Genomic DNA, 16,389 nt, shown 5'->3' with positions numbered 1-16,389 from the left:
CATTTCTGTTTTGTCTTTTCCTTGTAACTCATAAATCTTTCAGCTTTTACCATAAATGTTTATCATTTTTCCTGTTTCCAGTTTTTTACAAGTTGCTTTGTCTGTGATCGCCTCACAGTACAGGTTCTGCTGTACTGAGGAAGTTCAGCTGGCCGAGGCCTTTGCAAAAAGGAAGAAATGGTGGGCAACCTCTTGAACTTAAAAAAAAAAAAGCTGTTCATGGCTGACCCTTGTGACACTTTCTCATTTTCCTTGATCCTGGCTGTTGGTTTGTTAGTTTGTTTTGAACATTTAATGATCCAGCTGCCAGCTTTCAGTAACTGAATTGTATCATTATTGGAGAAATCTGGTTGTACTGTATTAGAGAAAACATCACTCTTTATATTGTTATCCTGTTCCTCCCCTGTAATTTTTCCTATTATTGTTTAGAATAACACCCAAGTCTCTCTCAGAAATAGCCTTTAAAAGATTCCTGTGTTCAGAATCAACTTCAAAGGAAAAAATACCACAAACCTGGCAAAGCAGGGGGAATCTTTTCATTAAATATTAGGCATGTGGGTTGAGTGTATTAATTTTAAAGCATTCCTGTAATATTTTCTCCTTTCCTCTGATTCTTCAGATGCTCACATAATATGCAAATAATTTTACAATGGATACAAAAGAAACATTAAATATATTAAAATCTGCATTTTAATAAAGTTGTCAATGTATAATACATATCCTGCAACTGAGAAAGAATGATAAAAAAGCAATAAAAAGTTAATATAGGCGCAGAACTATTTAATAACTTTTAATGTTTTACAGTATGATAAAAATAAATGTGGTCTTGAAACTGTTGGATATCAGTGTAAGAAATATCCTAGTCTGAGTTTAATGTTTTAGCTATTTGGGAGTAGCAGTCCTGTGTTATTCATATGCATTTCCTATCTCCTTTCGACTGCTGGGATTAAGCTTGTGGGCCTGTTTCTTTCTCATTTCAGAGGGAGTGGATGTTGAGGATGACCCCTCTTGCTCATGGCCAGCATCATCGCCTTCTAGCAAGGACCAGACATCCCCGAGCCATGGAGAAGGCTGTGATTTTGGAGAAGAGGAAGGAGGCCCAGGGTTGCCCTATCCGTGCCAGTTCTGTGACAAGTCGTTCAGCCGCCTCAGCTACTTAAAGCACCACGAGCAAAGTCACAGTGACAAGCTCCCTTTCAAATGCACGTATTGCAGCCGTCTCTTCAAACACAAACGGAGCAGGGACCGCCACATAAAGCTTCATACAGGAGACAAGAAGTATCACTGCAGCGAGTGTGATGCAGCGTTCTCAAGGAGCGATCATCTTAAAATTCACTTAAAGACTCATACGTCCAACAAGCCATATAAGTGTGCCATTTGTAGACGTGGGTTCCTGTCATCTAGTTCACTGCATGGACACATGCAGGTTCACGAGAGGAACAAAGATGGCTCCCAGTCCGCTTCCCGGATGGAGGACTGGAAAATGAAGGACACTCAGAAATGCAGTCAGTGCGAAGAAGGCTTTGATTTTCCTGAAGATCTTCAGAAGCACATTGCAGAATGTCACCCTGAGTGTTCCCCTAATGAAGACCGATCTGCTCTTCAGTGTGTTTACTGTCATGAACTCTTTGTAGAGGAAACGTCCCTAGTAAATCACATGGAGCAGGCTCATAATGGTGAGAAGAAGAATTCATGCAGCATTTGCTCTGAGAACTTTCATACTGTGGAGGAGCTGTACAGCCACATGGACAGTCACCAGCAGCCAGAGTCATGCAACCACAGCAACAGCCCATCTTTGGTAACTGTGGGGTACACCTCAGTCTCTAGCACTACTCCAGATTCGAATCTCTCAGTGGATAGCTCAACAATGGTGGAAACGGCTCCTCCTATACCAAAAGGTCGTGGAAGGAAAAGGGCAGCTCAGCAAGTGCCAGATATCACTGGACCTTCAAGTAAACAGGCAAAAGTTACTTATAGCTGCATTTACTGCAACAAACAGTTGTTTTCCAGCCTTGCAGTTTTGCAGATACACCTGAAAACTATGCATTTAGATAAACCCGAGCAAGCCCATATCTGTCAGTATTGTTTGGAGGTATTGCCATCTCTCTACAATCTGAATGAACATCTTAAGCAAGTCCATGAAGCTCCAGACCCAGCACTGATTGTTTCTACCATGCCTGCCATGGTGTACCAGTGCAACTTCTGCTCTGAAGTGTTCAATGACCTCAACACCCTTCAGGAACACATCCGATGTTCTCATGGATTTGCCAATCCTGCTGCTAAGGACAGTAATGCATTCTTTTGCCCCCATTGCTACATGGGATTTCTTACAGATTCTTCTCTGGAAGAGCATATTAGACAAGTCCATTGTGATCTTAGCAGTTCCCGTTTTGGTTCTCCTGTGCTTGGAACCCCAAAAGATCCAGTGGTGGAAGTGTATTCTTGTTCTTACTGTACCAATTCTCCAATATTTAATAGTGTTCTTAAACTGAACAAACATATCAAGGAGAACCATAAGAACATTCCTTTGGCGCTGAATTACATTCACAATGGGAAAAAGTCCAGAGCCATGAGTCCGTTATCTCCTGTAACCATTGAGCAGACCTCTTTAAAGATGATGCAGGCAGTTGGAGGTGCTCCTCCTCGTCCTGCTGGGGAATATATTTGTAATCAGTGTGGTGCTAAGTATACTTCCTTGGATGGTTTTCAGACTCATTTGAAAACACATCTTGACACTGTCCTGCCAAAACTGACCTGCCCTCAGTGCAACAAGGAATTTCCAAATCAGGAGTCACTGCTGAAGCATGTTACCATTCATTTCATGATCACCTCAACCTATTACATCTGTGAAAGCTGTGACAAGCAGTTCACTTCTGTGGATGACTTGCAGAAACACCTGCTGGACATGCATACATTCGTGTTCTTTCGCTGCACCTTGTGCCAAGAAGTTTTTGACTCCAAAGTCTCCATTCAGCTGCACTTGGCTGTGAAGCACAGCAATGAGAAGAAGGTATACAGATGTACATCTTGCAACTGGGATTTCCGCAATGAGACTGACCTACAGCTTCATGTGAAACACAACCACCTAGAGAACCAAGGCAAAGTGCACAAGTGCATCTTCTGTGGTGAATCCTTTGGTACGGAGGTGGAGCTGCAGTGCCACATCACTACGCACAGCAAGAAGTACAACTGCAAGTTCTGCAGCAAAGCTTTCCATGCTATCATCTTGCTGGAAAAGCACTTGAGGGAAAAACATTGTGTTTTTGAAACGAAAACTCCAAACTGTGGAACAAATGGGGCATCTGAGCAAGTTCAGAAAGAGGAAGTGGAACTCCAGACCTTGTTGACAAATAGCCAGGAGTCCCATAACAGCCACGATGGCAGTGAAGAAGATGTGGACACATCTGAGCCTATGTATGGCTGTGACATTTGCGGAGCAGCTTACACCATGGAGACTCTCTTGCAGAATCACCAGCTGCGAGACCACAACATTCGACCGGGAGAAAGCGCCATAGTGAAGAAAAAGGCTGAACTCATTAAAGGGAATTACAAGTGTAATGTGTGTTCTCGAACATTCTTCTCTGAAAATGGGCTTCGAGAGCACATGCAGACACACTTGGGACCAGTGAAACACTATATGTGCCCAATCTGTGGCGAGCGGTTTCCGTCTCTTCTGACTCTTACTGAACATAAGGTCACACATAGTAAGAGCCTGGACACTGGAAACTGCAGGATTTGCAAGATGCCCCTCCAGAGTGAGGAGGAATTTTTAGAGCATTGCCAAATGCACCCTGACCTGAGGAACTCCTTGACAGGGTTCCGCTGTGTGGTGTGCATGCAGACAGTGACCTCCACGCTGGAACTGAAAATCCACGGCACGTTCCATATGCAGAAAACTGGAAATGGTTCTGCCGTGCAGTCCACGGGGCGTGCACAGCATCTCCAGAAACTGTACAAGTGTGCATCTTGCCTGAAGGAATTCCGTTCGAAACAGGATTTAGTGAAACTTGACATCAACGGTCTGCCATATGGTCTGTGTGCTAGCTGTGTTAATCTCAGTAAAAGTGGTAGTCCAAGTGTCAACATCCCTTCAAGCAGTAACAGACAAGGCATGGGCCAAAATGAGAACTTGAGTTCTATTGAGAACAAAAGCAAGGCAGGGGGACTGAAGACTCGCTGTTCTAGTTGCAATGTAAAGTTTGAATCAGAAACTGAACTCCAAAACCATATTCAGTCAATCCACAGAGAGCTTGTTCCAGACAGCAACAGTACACAGCTGAAAACACCACAAGTATCTCCAATGCCTAGAATCAGCCCCTCCCAAACTGAAGAGGTAACCCTTTTTTCTTTGCTCTTGACACCTTCCATCCTTTTGGAAAAAATCCCCCTTTTTTCAAGCTGTCTTGTCACTTGTCATGAAATGCTTAGGCTGATCCATGTTACATTTCCATCCACAGCCACTAGCTAGTAATTACTTGCTTCTTGATATGCCTTACATCTTGGATTGAATTTTGCGAAATAGGACTAATTCCAGTCTCCCTAGGATATTGTCTTCTGTATCACTGAGGAGTCCTATCTTCATGCCAGCACAACTGAGATCTGGAATCTTATCCTAGCTCCCATATGCATTGGAATCCCCAGCTAGGAGTTGTGCTTATGGCAGAGAACATTAATGACAGAGGAGTAGACACAGTGAGCCAAAATGCTGGCATAAGGGGTTGATTTTTTAAAAAATATTTGTGAGCAACAAATTGAGGGTATTTTTGTTAATTGTGTTGTAGACTTTCATTTTCTCCTCTTACAGCATGTTTTGATTAAGTAGAAGTGCAATGCTAGCCTAAGGTAAATTGGGAAATCAGTCCTTTGGATGCAATTGCTTGTTGTTTTTCTTTCCATTCGTGATGAAGAACATTTTGATGTCACTGAAACACCTAGTGCCTGATGATTGAAATTCCATCATGCAGCATAACTTAAAAAGTAAATATCAAACTCTCGAAAGATGTCATCTTCTTTCTCAGTCACCAGTAACCAAGTAATGACACCTGTATGTGGGGAGGTAGGGGGATCAGGTACTGAGGGAAGGGAATATGTTTTGTCTTCAGAAATGTTACCATTAGAATGACTTAGAGGTAATATTTTAGGCATGATATCTTGCATTATGACCTCTTATAATTCAGGAAGCCTAAAAACACAGCTCAAACAAATTTTAAGAAATAGTAGCTTTTGTTTCAAGAAAGCTTTTAGCCTATAATAATATGAGCATGGTGCAACCCGTTGCTGCGAATGCGTATGGATACCCTGTGGCTAGGGAGCTGCTGCTCTTCCATCACCTTCCTCACTCCCTGTTTGTGAGCCCATCTGTTGGGAAAGGTATCTCTCAGCATGTCATCCAACACTGTTGTGCAAACTGGAGGGCAGGAAGGAGGCAGAGAGGGAAGAGGGAGGATAAATAAGGATATGTGGACCAAGAGGTAAGTGTTTATGGAGCTTCTGAGAACATAGATGAAGATAGGCTGGGAGAAGGACACTGAGGTAGCACAGAACCTGGAGTGCCATGAAGAGAGAATTGGAGCTGAGAGTTCAGGATGAAGTACCAGGCAGGATGCACCTCCCAGGGAAAGGCCCTGTGCTTTCATAACTTCTTCATCTCCAGTTTGCACATTGAATGGTGGTAAGAGATACCTGAGGAATGGGATGTGGTGTGGAATTTATGGAAGGCTGTTAGACTGAGAACGTGAGGTCTGAGGAAAACCTTCTTTTTAAAGAAGAGGAAGAGGAGTGGCTCTCATTAGCTGTGTTTCAGGCCACTGGTGATCCCACTGCTGCTCAGTCAGAACCACAGGATTACCAGCTGTGTGTGTTTGATAGGTTCAGAGTCATTCTGGTTTCTGTTTCTGTCATCTTGCACCAAGTGACTACATGAAATCCCTCTTCCCAGTCATGTTGGAAGCCAATTCCTGCTGCCTCAAGCACAATCAGAATCATGTGTTAAGTCAGTCACCATGCTAAGATGTCACCAACTTGTCTTTCTCTTGCTTGTAAACTAGACATAAAGAGATTTGGGAGTCCTTTGTGGTGATGTAAGATCAGTTGCCTTGAGTGTCATTAGTTACCTGTACTCAGATCGGGTATAATCAGAGTTCTTAGTTGTACTTCTAATTGGCATCACATACTTCTTCTTAATCCTTTTGATTTGTATATAAAAGTATATTTAAGATGAAAAAGCTTTTTACAGATTTGTGCATAGCATTTGCATCCTTCAAATCACCATTTGCCACTCACCCTCGTTCTGTGGATGTAAACTGAATTTTCAGTCTCTGTGGTTCTAGTGTCCACATAGTAATGTAGACTTTCAGATTCTTTTCTCATGGGAAGGCAAAGCTATCAGATTCCTGACGGAGCATTAGTAGTTCTGGAAACCATAAATGCACATTTGTAAAATCCTGAAAGAGAATTTATTTTTCTAGCAGATATTTATTACTGGTTTCAAATTGTAATGATGCAAGCATTGTAGCAATGAGAATCAAAATTGAAAGTGGTAATGTGCAGATGTTTAAAACTATAGATTGGATGTCCAGACTGAGGGAAGTGAAAACATAAGCATATAACACAAACCGTAAAAACAAACTGGATTTCTAAAATTTGTTATTAGTCACTGGCATTGATACTCCACTGGAAGGATGTTTCTTGAACTGAATGGGATGTCGAAGACAGCAACTTAAACGTGCAATTTTTGGGGAAATTTTCAACAAAAAGTATTAATAAGATAAAGGAATGAAAGTTTCATTTGCATTATTGAGAGTTGCATGGTTTGAGATTTCAACCTATATATAAAGAATATTTCATTCCTAAGGCAAGAAAAATAGGTATCTTGCATATGTGAGATGAGTTGTCAGACCATTAATATTGCTGAATACCCCTTTTTACTCAGTAATAGATTTCAATGATAAGAATATTTGAAAATACCTTTTTAGGATAAAAGATAACACTGAAAGTGTCACTTCTAGCTCCTTTGCCGAGTATTCTCAAGGTTGAACTAGAAAACTTCCCTTTTTACTCTGTACCCAGTAATGTGATAGGGTGCAATTACCTTACCATGGTATAATGTCATCAGCTGAGCTGTCACCTGCTGAGCTCACCCCACTTGCTGAGTGAAAAATGTTGACTTGAATCATCTCCACTGAAAGTTACCTTCTGGTTGGGGTGGGAAATGATGAGCAATGCTCATCACTGGTTACAACAACTCAAGGAGCAGATCGGAACTCGTTAAGCCCATCACACTGCTGAGTCTAGTACCCCTAAGTTACCACGCAGACTTAAACAGGCAGATTGTGGATATCTAGCTTTTGAAAGAGCTCTAAAATGTGTAAATCTGCAAGTTAATCTTTGGGCTTTAATGAGGTGCTGGATTCAGCTGGTTGTGGATTTCTTGTAAAGATTGTGAATCACACTGCAAGCACACTTTTAGGCTAAGGTGATAACCTTAGTGATAGTTATTGTCTAAAAGCAGAGAACAAGGGGGGGATGCTGGTGAATTGGGAACTAGACCTTTTTCTGTTACTCATTTCTTTTGCTGACTTGGCCAAATCTGCTTGAACATCTCTGCTTCATTTTCCTTATTCAGAATATAAGTTAGATATTTCCTGAATAGTGTGTTGCCATGCTTACTTACAATACACTTTTTGTAAAGCACTTGGAAGATGGAATTCTGTTCAAGAAAAACTGTGTGGCCTTGACTCTTGTTCTTCCTTAATATGCTGTCATGCACCTAATGAGAGAACTCTTGACTCAGCAGAAAGTGTGCCTTCACTTCTTAAACTTCAAGAATTCTGTACTTGCAGAACGGTGCAATAAGTTATATTGTCCATTTCTTAGCTGGCAGGGGAGGAGAGAATGGACTCCAGCCACAGTTTAATGGTAAAACCTGAATTATGCCAGTGTATCCACATGTGCAATTGTGCTCAGTTTGAGGTCCTGTTGGCAACTTTCAGAGTAGAAGCGTAATTGCTTCTCACTTTGTTCCATGAATGTGAAGCTCATGTGAATACTGTATTACCTGTGGCAGTGCAGACAGTACTTCATTAATAGTACAAAAGTGCTCTGGGTTTTCTGGTCCTGAGGAGAGGAGGAGCAGTGTGAGTACACGGCCAAATTATTTCAGGAGTGAAGATGCTTATTTAGGTGTGCCAAAATACTTGCAGATACTCACTATAGCAGAGAGTATCAAAAATGCTGGACAAAGGAGAGAGCTTGCAACTGTCACACCAGCTGGAGAGCAGAATAAGTGAATCTGGGACTGCTCTTCTGTCCCGTCGTGGTTGTGCAGAGCTGTTTGCCAGAGTGGGCATGTCACAGCAAGGGACACCGGGTACATCACAACACTGTTCTAGAAGGAGCTGTGAAAGTGCAGGCTGACAATGAGCTTGCAGAGATGGGGTCACAAAATTCAGATGCTGTGGAGAGCTGTTGGCTCCTTGAAACTCAACTTCTCCGACCTCAGATGAATCCAGAAATAGTATCACCCTGGGAGAAAGAATGGAGCTCAGGTAGGTGTACTCTTCTATCATTATATTTTTTTTCTCTTTATTTATTCATGGGCCCTGAATCTACCTTTATTCTCTTACTATTCTTCCCCCCACTTCTCAAAACACTGCCAGACCCACAAAGACAGAAAACGGGAACTGCCTTTTGAAGTAGCTGGTTTATTTCAACAGCATGCACTGGCAGTCAGAGGCGGAAAGAAGAGAGAAAAGACTGTAAGCAACCCAGAAATGTTCCCAGATGCATGCTTTTGGCAGGGCAAGCAATAGCATTTTAGCAATATAAATCACAGTGCTTTTAACTGAAAAAATGCACTGAAATCAATATTCATGCATTTAATTGAAATACATAAAGAAATTAAAATAATCCTCCTCATCAGCAATCCAAGCTGATCATTCTGACTACAGGATTTTTATGAATAAGCACATAAACTTGTAATGTAAACATAAGTAGTGCCTTGGGTTTCCTGTCAGTGAATCCAGGCCCAGAACAAGTGATTTTCATGCCGTATTTTGGATCCAAGGATAGAAAAAGGTAAAGAAGGTTTGTTGCTGGCACGAAGATTTGGCTTTGAAATAGTTTGTGGAACTAATCTGTGACAAACATATTTTCTGCTTCTGGAGTTTCAAAATGAGCTCACTAAAAATACCATTTTTGTCTTCTGGCATCATTTTAACATTCCTTTCAAGAAAGTATTATTTAAAGTGTGACCATATATATTCTTAGGATGGGCTAGCCTGGGGTTTTTGCCAGTAGGCCACCTCTACTTCACACTATGCTTTAATTTCTGGTAGTGCCACTACCGTGAAGTGGCTGATAAGATCCAGCTTAAGCATTTCTCTTCTCTTTGCCTTAACACTTTTGGTAGTGAGCTATCAGAGTCCTCTTTGAATTTTACAAGGATAGTATTATTGTTATCCTGTTGCTGTAAATCCTACCAAAGTTAAGCTTCAAACTTCCAACCTCACCATGAGTTCAGTCTGTGAAAGGAAGGCCATATGTTGGCTGGGAGCTGCTGAACAGAAGCAAGGGGGATAATTGTAGTGAGTTTTCTTAGTTTCCTGTCCACTGATCATTAAAATCTAATGCTGTTTGTCTGTCTTGTTATTTGTCAGAGGCTTCAGCTGGGGAATTTGGAGAGGCATCTTCTTCACACCTGTGGAAAACTTTGCATGAGAGGATGAAAGGATAACATGTCCTCCAAAATTTTCAAGAGCACTAAACCAAGGTTTCCGTAAAACGTACCGGGGTTGGGGGGTGGAATGCCTGCTTGAAGAAATGCAGAAGAACTGGAGAGGGACACAGGAATGTGGATGAAGTCCTTAAGGATCTCTAGAGAGGGCAAATACAGATTCAGCAAAGCTTTATAAGACAAAACATCCATGAGATGTATACTCTACAGCTCAGCTGTGCAGCCCGCTATCCTCTTGGGGCTTTTACTGTACTCGTACCTGCTGGCCAGCTGACTGGTGTAGCACACCACAATTTCTGCACAGCTACAGAGGAATATCACAGTAGTGATGAGTATTTGTATTCTGACCTCAGAATTGGGTAGAAATTAAGAGATTTCACACATTTTTCTAGCCTGATCATCTTTAGGAACAAGACACAGAAAATCATGGCATACCTCTATTTGTCTGCTGGTTTGCATACCTCTAGAGGATTCTCTCACTTCCACCTCTTATTTTTGGACTACTCTTGGCCAATTTCAAGAAAAATTTAATAGACTAATAGTAATCTCAAATCCTATGAAGTTGTTACAACGTTTGGGAAGAGAGGTGATCCAGCAGGTGATAGAATCCACATAGGAAAGAGGCCTTTAAGAGATCCGAACCAGGAAGATGGCTGTAGCTGAAGTTTATACCTGTTTCTTTTGCAAAAGTCAAGCAAACACAAGAAATTAAGTTATAGGAGGAAACTATGATCTGTTCTTTGTGATACTCACAGGCCAGCTTCTTAAGTGACTGTACATGAGAACTGTTTTTCACCACTACTCAATAAAGTTGTTATATATGATGTGTGTATTACTTTGTCTCATACAACAAACGTAACACCCAGATTTGTTACTCTGTCATGAGGGAAATAAAATGAGCTAACAGTTAATTTAAGATGGGTATGTAGCCCTAGTACTGCTTGTTTCACGAAGTTGTACAAAATGAACATAAACAAACCACCTGACATGTAGTGTCTTGTTAAAGGATACTCTTCTTTGACCTGCCGTAGCTCTGTGATAGCACGTAGTTGATCTTATGGTGGTTCAAAACTGTGAGGTACCTTTTTCTCCTGCCAAAGCCATCTCCATCTTTCATTTATATCCTTTCCTGCATTGTATAACAAATTATTGGATAAATATGACCTGTACTATTTTATACAGGGTATTTTGCTGGGTATGCCAGCAGAGATGTGTCTCCTGCTAGCATCCACCCGCACTGTGTGACATTCTAGGACAAGAAGCAGAGGGCTCAAATGGACACACAGGAGGTTCCCTCTGAACATCAGGAAACACTGCGAGGGCAACCAAGCCCTGGCACAGGTTACCCAGACAGGTTGTGTATCCTTTGAGATACTTACAAGTCATCTGGACATGGTCTGGCTCTAGGTGACCCTTCTGGAAAAGGACTGGACCAGAGGATCCCCAGAGATCAACCTCATGCATTTTATTCTTCTGTGGTTTCTACCCATCCTTTGGGCCCATCTAGCAGATGTATGTTGATGTTACCCTGTTCTTCCTTGGTGGCTAAACCTTTGTTGCTGGTATATGGCTCCATAAGTCAGTGAATAAAAGGGCAGGGCCTTCCTTGATATTGAGCATCTCAGTACAGTCCTACCAATAATAATGTGCGCTTCTAGGAATCATTTTTAGTGCCTGTGAAATGCCTTTGAAGAGTGTCTTAGAAATACAACCACTTAGAAATGCAGCCATTTCAAAGTTACTTGCTCCTTGTGTACTCAAAAACAAGGTGGGAGGTAGGAGAGAAGGGAGCTATTTATCCCCTTTGATCATATGTCCACAGTTTTGGTGTCCTGTGTTGGGATACATTTCCTCTGGTTTTTGCTTATTATTCAGATATTTTACAGCAGTCTATCTAAAAAGGTACACCTAATGGCTTTTCATATCTGAAAAGCCACCTCTTCCTCTCTACATTTTCCAGTAGGAAACAGGGGGTTCACCAACAAAGAAAGATCTGAGACTTCAAGCTTTCAGATTTCCTTCTGGTTTGGCTTTGCCACTGCTACAACAGCCCTCTTGGTTTGTGCTCTGATGGCTGGAATAGGTTTAGGACCAACCTATAGGAACATGGCTGTCTGCTTACAAATCCTTGCAACCATCACTGACAGTGGCCAACTTGCAACTGATCATGTTCTGCTGCTTGGTGCTTCTCTCACAGGCCTAGGCAGGGAATGTCTGGATCACCTGGTGATTTTCCTGAGCTATCAGTCTTAACCATAGTTCCTCATTTCTCTTATGCTCTCTGCTTCTCAGCTGGTTTGTATGATGATGGTTGAGTGGTTGAAGTCCTTCAAACCTAGAAGTATGACATTCTGCTTCTGAAACAAATTCTGCAATCTTTTTTTTCAGATAAGGAAATGGTAGACTCCATGTAAAAAGATGTTAACTTATTACAGGATGTACCTAAGAGGAACTGCTGGTATTTTAAGAATTAATGTGAAAGTAAAAGATTATGAAATAGGACAGAGGCAATTCTGTGAAGTTCCCTTAATTCCCTTTGAGGAGAGCAAATATGTCTTCACAGGAAAAAACCCAGTTAGACACAAATCATTGTGGATAGTGTTGAAGAGTGGCTCAGCAGAGTGCTTGTTTTGCTGGTACACCACTTCCTTGGGCAGCTGCACTGCCTCAGCAGAGGTTTTTCAACTGGGCACACAGTCAAGCATCATTGCAATGTCAGCAGCTGTGTGCCAGCTCAGATGCTACAAGTATATTTGTTAATGTTGATGTGGCCTAAGTGTATCCATAGAGGGTAGTACTAAAATCACAGCAGTATGATTGTAGGACTCTGTTCATGGCATATTTTGTAGTGCCTTTGTAAAACCCCAATCTTGCCTGTGTTATCGTGTGAAGCCTTCGTTTGTGAAGTCCCATTGACTTCCCCAAGTGCAGAGCTAATTGCATGAGAAGGATCTAAGGGGTTTACTCCTTCTCCTGATACTTCAATGAAAATTAATTTCTTATATATTATGTATGAGTAATATATTTCTGTTTGTACATTAATATTAATGTTGCATATTTTTGAGCACAAGTTCTATTCTGTAGGATTAAATTATCTTGGTAAGTAATAGTGCAGGATTCAGTTTGAGTTGAAAGTGGACAATTAAGGGCAGGGGGAGTGTCCTGAGTTACACTTTGGAAAGTGAAATTAATCAGCATTAATTCTCAATAGAGTGGGAGAAAAACAGTTGTAGTGTTTAAATTTTAAAAAAAAATGTATATAAAAAGCTCCTGATTTTGCCTTTCTGTTAAAATCCAGAGAGCTTTTACAAAATCTGTGATGGAGAAAAGAGACAAGAGTATTCTCTTGTGCATACTTGCAAACTATTAATTTTATTGGGCTACATCTGTTGCTGATTGTTGGTGAAGAAAGTAGTGGCTTTATTGAATGACAGTCTGTCTCAGTATGCCTTTTTTTTAAAACAAAGCAAAAAAAAAAAAAAACCTTTAAAAAGGAAAAAATATCAGCTTACTCAGAATATTGGCTTTTTGAGTCTCAGACCTGCCAAGTCAAGCTCTACTGCCTGTGCTTTGATGCCACGTCATCTGCAGAATTATCGGTGTGGCATTGTTCATAGTTCCTCCTTAATGTCTGTAGCCACACAGCAGCTCTGACACAGATACTGAGTGTTGGGATGCCTCTGGATGGGTTAACTTTGGTTTTAAGTGCAATGCAAGGAGACAGAAAGGGGTGGGGATGCTCACAGAAAGGTCAGTTGCTAACAAAGTCCCACATTCCTGAGCACTGTTCAACACATACACGTGCACTAGTCAGAGACTCAGCCTCTCCCAGGATCAGGCCCTCAGACAGAAAGACAGAAAGGAGCATATTTGCTTTTTAGATCCCAAATCAAATTCATGGTACTTTAAGCCATTTGTATTCCTAAACTATGTAAGCCTGATATGAAGTAATTGAGAGAGAAAATAAATATACAACCATGTGCTGCCAGATTTTAGAGTTACTTTTCTGACAGGTATTTCACTTCAGTACTGAGTTTGAAAGACCTAGAGAGAGTAAAAGGATTAGAGATCTCAAAGGGAAGAGATGCAGTTTTTAAATGTGGTAAGATGTGGTTTTTTCGGTGTGGGGATGTGAGACATTGCAAGCTAATGCTCTTCATCAACCAGGGTAGGGAAAGGTTTATAACTAAGAGACATTGAAGACAGACATGATTAAATACAGAATCCAGAAAAAAGGTAAAACAGAATAGCAGACCATGAATTCAAGCAGAATAGAGAGGGAAGAACTGCTAACATGAACATTTGTATTTCTGACTCAATATATTTTGTGTTTGCAGTAAGTAACCATAATCAAAGAAATGAGAAGAAATTATGTTTCTTTCCATTTTTCATTTTTCTTACCTTATGGAGTTGATTGTATTCTTTCTCTAGGCATGTACACTCAGACCCTGTTATAATTTAAGGCCAGGCTAAACAAAAACAGAACAGAAAAATCCTCCTAAAATCGCAATGAACGTGTTTCTAAAAGTAAACAGGAAATACTAATTAAAGGGGTTTGTGTGAGCAATTACAAGAGTTGGCAATTAGTCAATTAAAACAAAAAAGCAAGATGACAGTGCCCCATAAGCAAGATAAATAGCTAACAATGCGCTGAAACTGGCTAACATATGCTTAGTTTTTTAAGAGCTTAACGTTGACAAAATAAGCATCCAGGAAGATAGAAACTAAATCCTCAATTAAGGTACTGTCAAAATTAGTGTGAACTCGGATGAAAAATGGCTACATGGACAAAGCTAGCACCATGGTTGCTCTTGTGTATCATGAAGGGCCAAGCACACTGCTAATGCTTAATAAAATAATGATGTCCAAAAATCAGCTGGCAGCATTAAGAGTTAGCACTGGCAAATTGCTGTAGTTAGTGTGCAACTTTAAATGTTTCAGCTTGGTTTTTTTCATATGATTTGTTGGCCGCTGTTTGCTTTCTCTTGTCAGGTTACTCTTCTGTTGGTTTAAAAGGTTGACCTAACTCCACTGTTATGTGACGGAAAGTGAGTGAATGACTGGTATGGGAGAAGGGAGTTAGAGGATGTGAGAGGTGTGGCATCACTCTTTTGGCAACAGCAGGTTGTCTCAGCTGTGTTATTGATCCATACACTTAGTCTGTGCTAAAACTGAGGGGAAAAAGCCTTGAAAGTCTCCCTTCAATAGTGTGACAAGGGAAAATAATGTAATTAGGTGTAAACAGGAGGTTATTGGTGGGGTAACACGTACACATCAAAACCATTTTTGATAGGGCACAGAAGTGTGAAAGGAGAATAGAACAAATGAGGGATACCTGCAAGCCTAAGACTGTAGATACCACGCATTAGAAGTTATGAGTGATATTTTGGTTCCTTCATGTAGGGAATAAGTATTCAGTTAAAAGGGGCATGGGTGCAAGAGATCCACAAATGGTATATGTAATCAAGGAAACCAGTACAGTTAAACAAATGCTTCATCGTGGAGCAAGTGGCATATCCTCCCCATGGAGAAGAATGAAGTACAGATTAGAGGTAATATAATGGAGCATAATATACAATAAAAGACTTACAAAAATATCCATTCCAAAATTCTCAGTGAAAGGAGCTGGAGATAAAAGGAAACATTAAGCAGATAAATTTGCGATCTTTAAGAAGAAGTATCAACAGCCTGGGAAAAGGCCACTAAACAAACATTTAATAGGGAATATAAGGATTACGCATGAAGTTACTGGTTTGTGAGCTTGATTTAAACAGTGAGGAACAGAAGAGGAAGGCTGATCAAAGACATGATAGGAGAAAGTTTGGATTTAATGAAGGATAGAGGGCAAAGATTCACAGAGGGAGGATCATGCTTAAAATTTTCAATAAAGAGTATTTTGAGAGAGTAGCCACAAGTGCTGACAGAGAAGCCTATAAACATGATTTACCAGGATTTTAGCAAAGCTTTTGAAGCGGTATAGCACAAAAGACTAATCTGTTGGGTGAATAAGTACGGCATAGGGAGAGATACTTTCTTTGATTAAAAAAGAAAAGAAACACAGTCTTGGGTATGGAAAGCATAGGAGTCTTGTGAATTGAAGCAGGTTGGTTTGGAGGGGTGTAAATAATGGAAAGCCTTAAGAATCATTATTTGCACCAGTTTTGTTGAACTTATGCAGCATATCAGTAGTCTGGAAGAAAGAATAAGTAGTAAGGTGATGAAATTCCCTGATAGTACAAAACTGGGGAAATGTCAGAACAAAATAGGCAGGTGATAAAATACTGAATGATTTTGACAAGGAGGTGGAGCATGAGCCAATAAGTAGCATATGCAGTTCATTTTCAAGTAATATAATGAGGCTAGGGAATAGAAAAAAAAGGATGTATCAGTACCTCAGACAATAACAGGGCCCAAAAGTCTACACAGAAGAATTTTCTGCATACTTTTGAAGCATTTCTGAATGGAACTGTAAATCCTCTAGTAGTGTGGCTATTAGTTGTTTTGCTTTCTTTATAACAACAGAGCAAATAAAACTGTGCACAGAATTGAAGTACCAATTGAAAGTTCATTTTCCTGGACTATTTATAAAAGCAGCAAAGTCTCGTTTCACATGACATTGACACTCTGGGCACCTTTATAGAAAAGAAATTCAGAAA

The 16,389-nt window shown here is 40.6% G+C and overlaps 1 protein-coding gene across 2 annotated transcripts in view; it reads left to right on the top strand.

Annotated features, from left to right (window-relative positions):
* Positions 1-16,389, top strand: part of ZNF521 (zinc finger protein 521) — a 211,956-nt gene that overhangs the window by 74,728 nt on the left and 120,839 nt on the right. The window contains exons 4-5 of one of the 2 annotated variants that reach the window (XM_082285412.1): positions 981-4,333; positions 8,162-8,246. In XM_082285412.1, coding sequence (XP_082141538.1) covers positions 1,421-4,333; positions 8,162-8,167 — 2,919 coding nt within the window. In that variant the 5' untranslated portion in view covers positions 981-1,420 and the 3' untranslated portion in view covers positions 8,168-8,246. Of the gene's footprint in view, positions 1-980; positions 4,334-8,161; positions 8,247-16,389 lie in introns of those variants that run through there. The other variant, XM_082285413.1, reaches the window with a different exon arrangement.

This window comes from Coloeus monedula, assembly GCF_965178545.1.
Source record: "Coloeus monedula genome assembly, chromosome: 1".
NCBI classification, from domain to species: Eukaryota; Metazoa; Chordata; class Aves; order Passeriformes; family Corvidae; genus Coloeus; species Coloeus monedula.
Note: the sequence above shows the minus strand (reverse complement) of the source record. Positions and strands in the feature narration are given on the sequence as shown.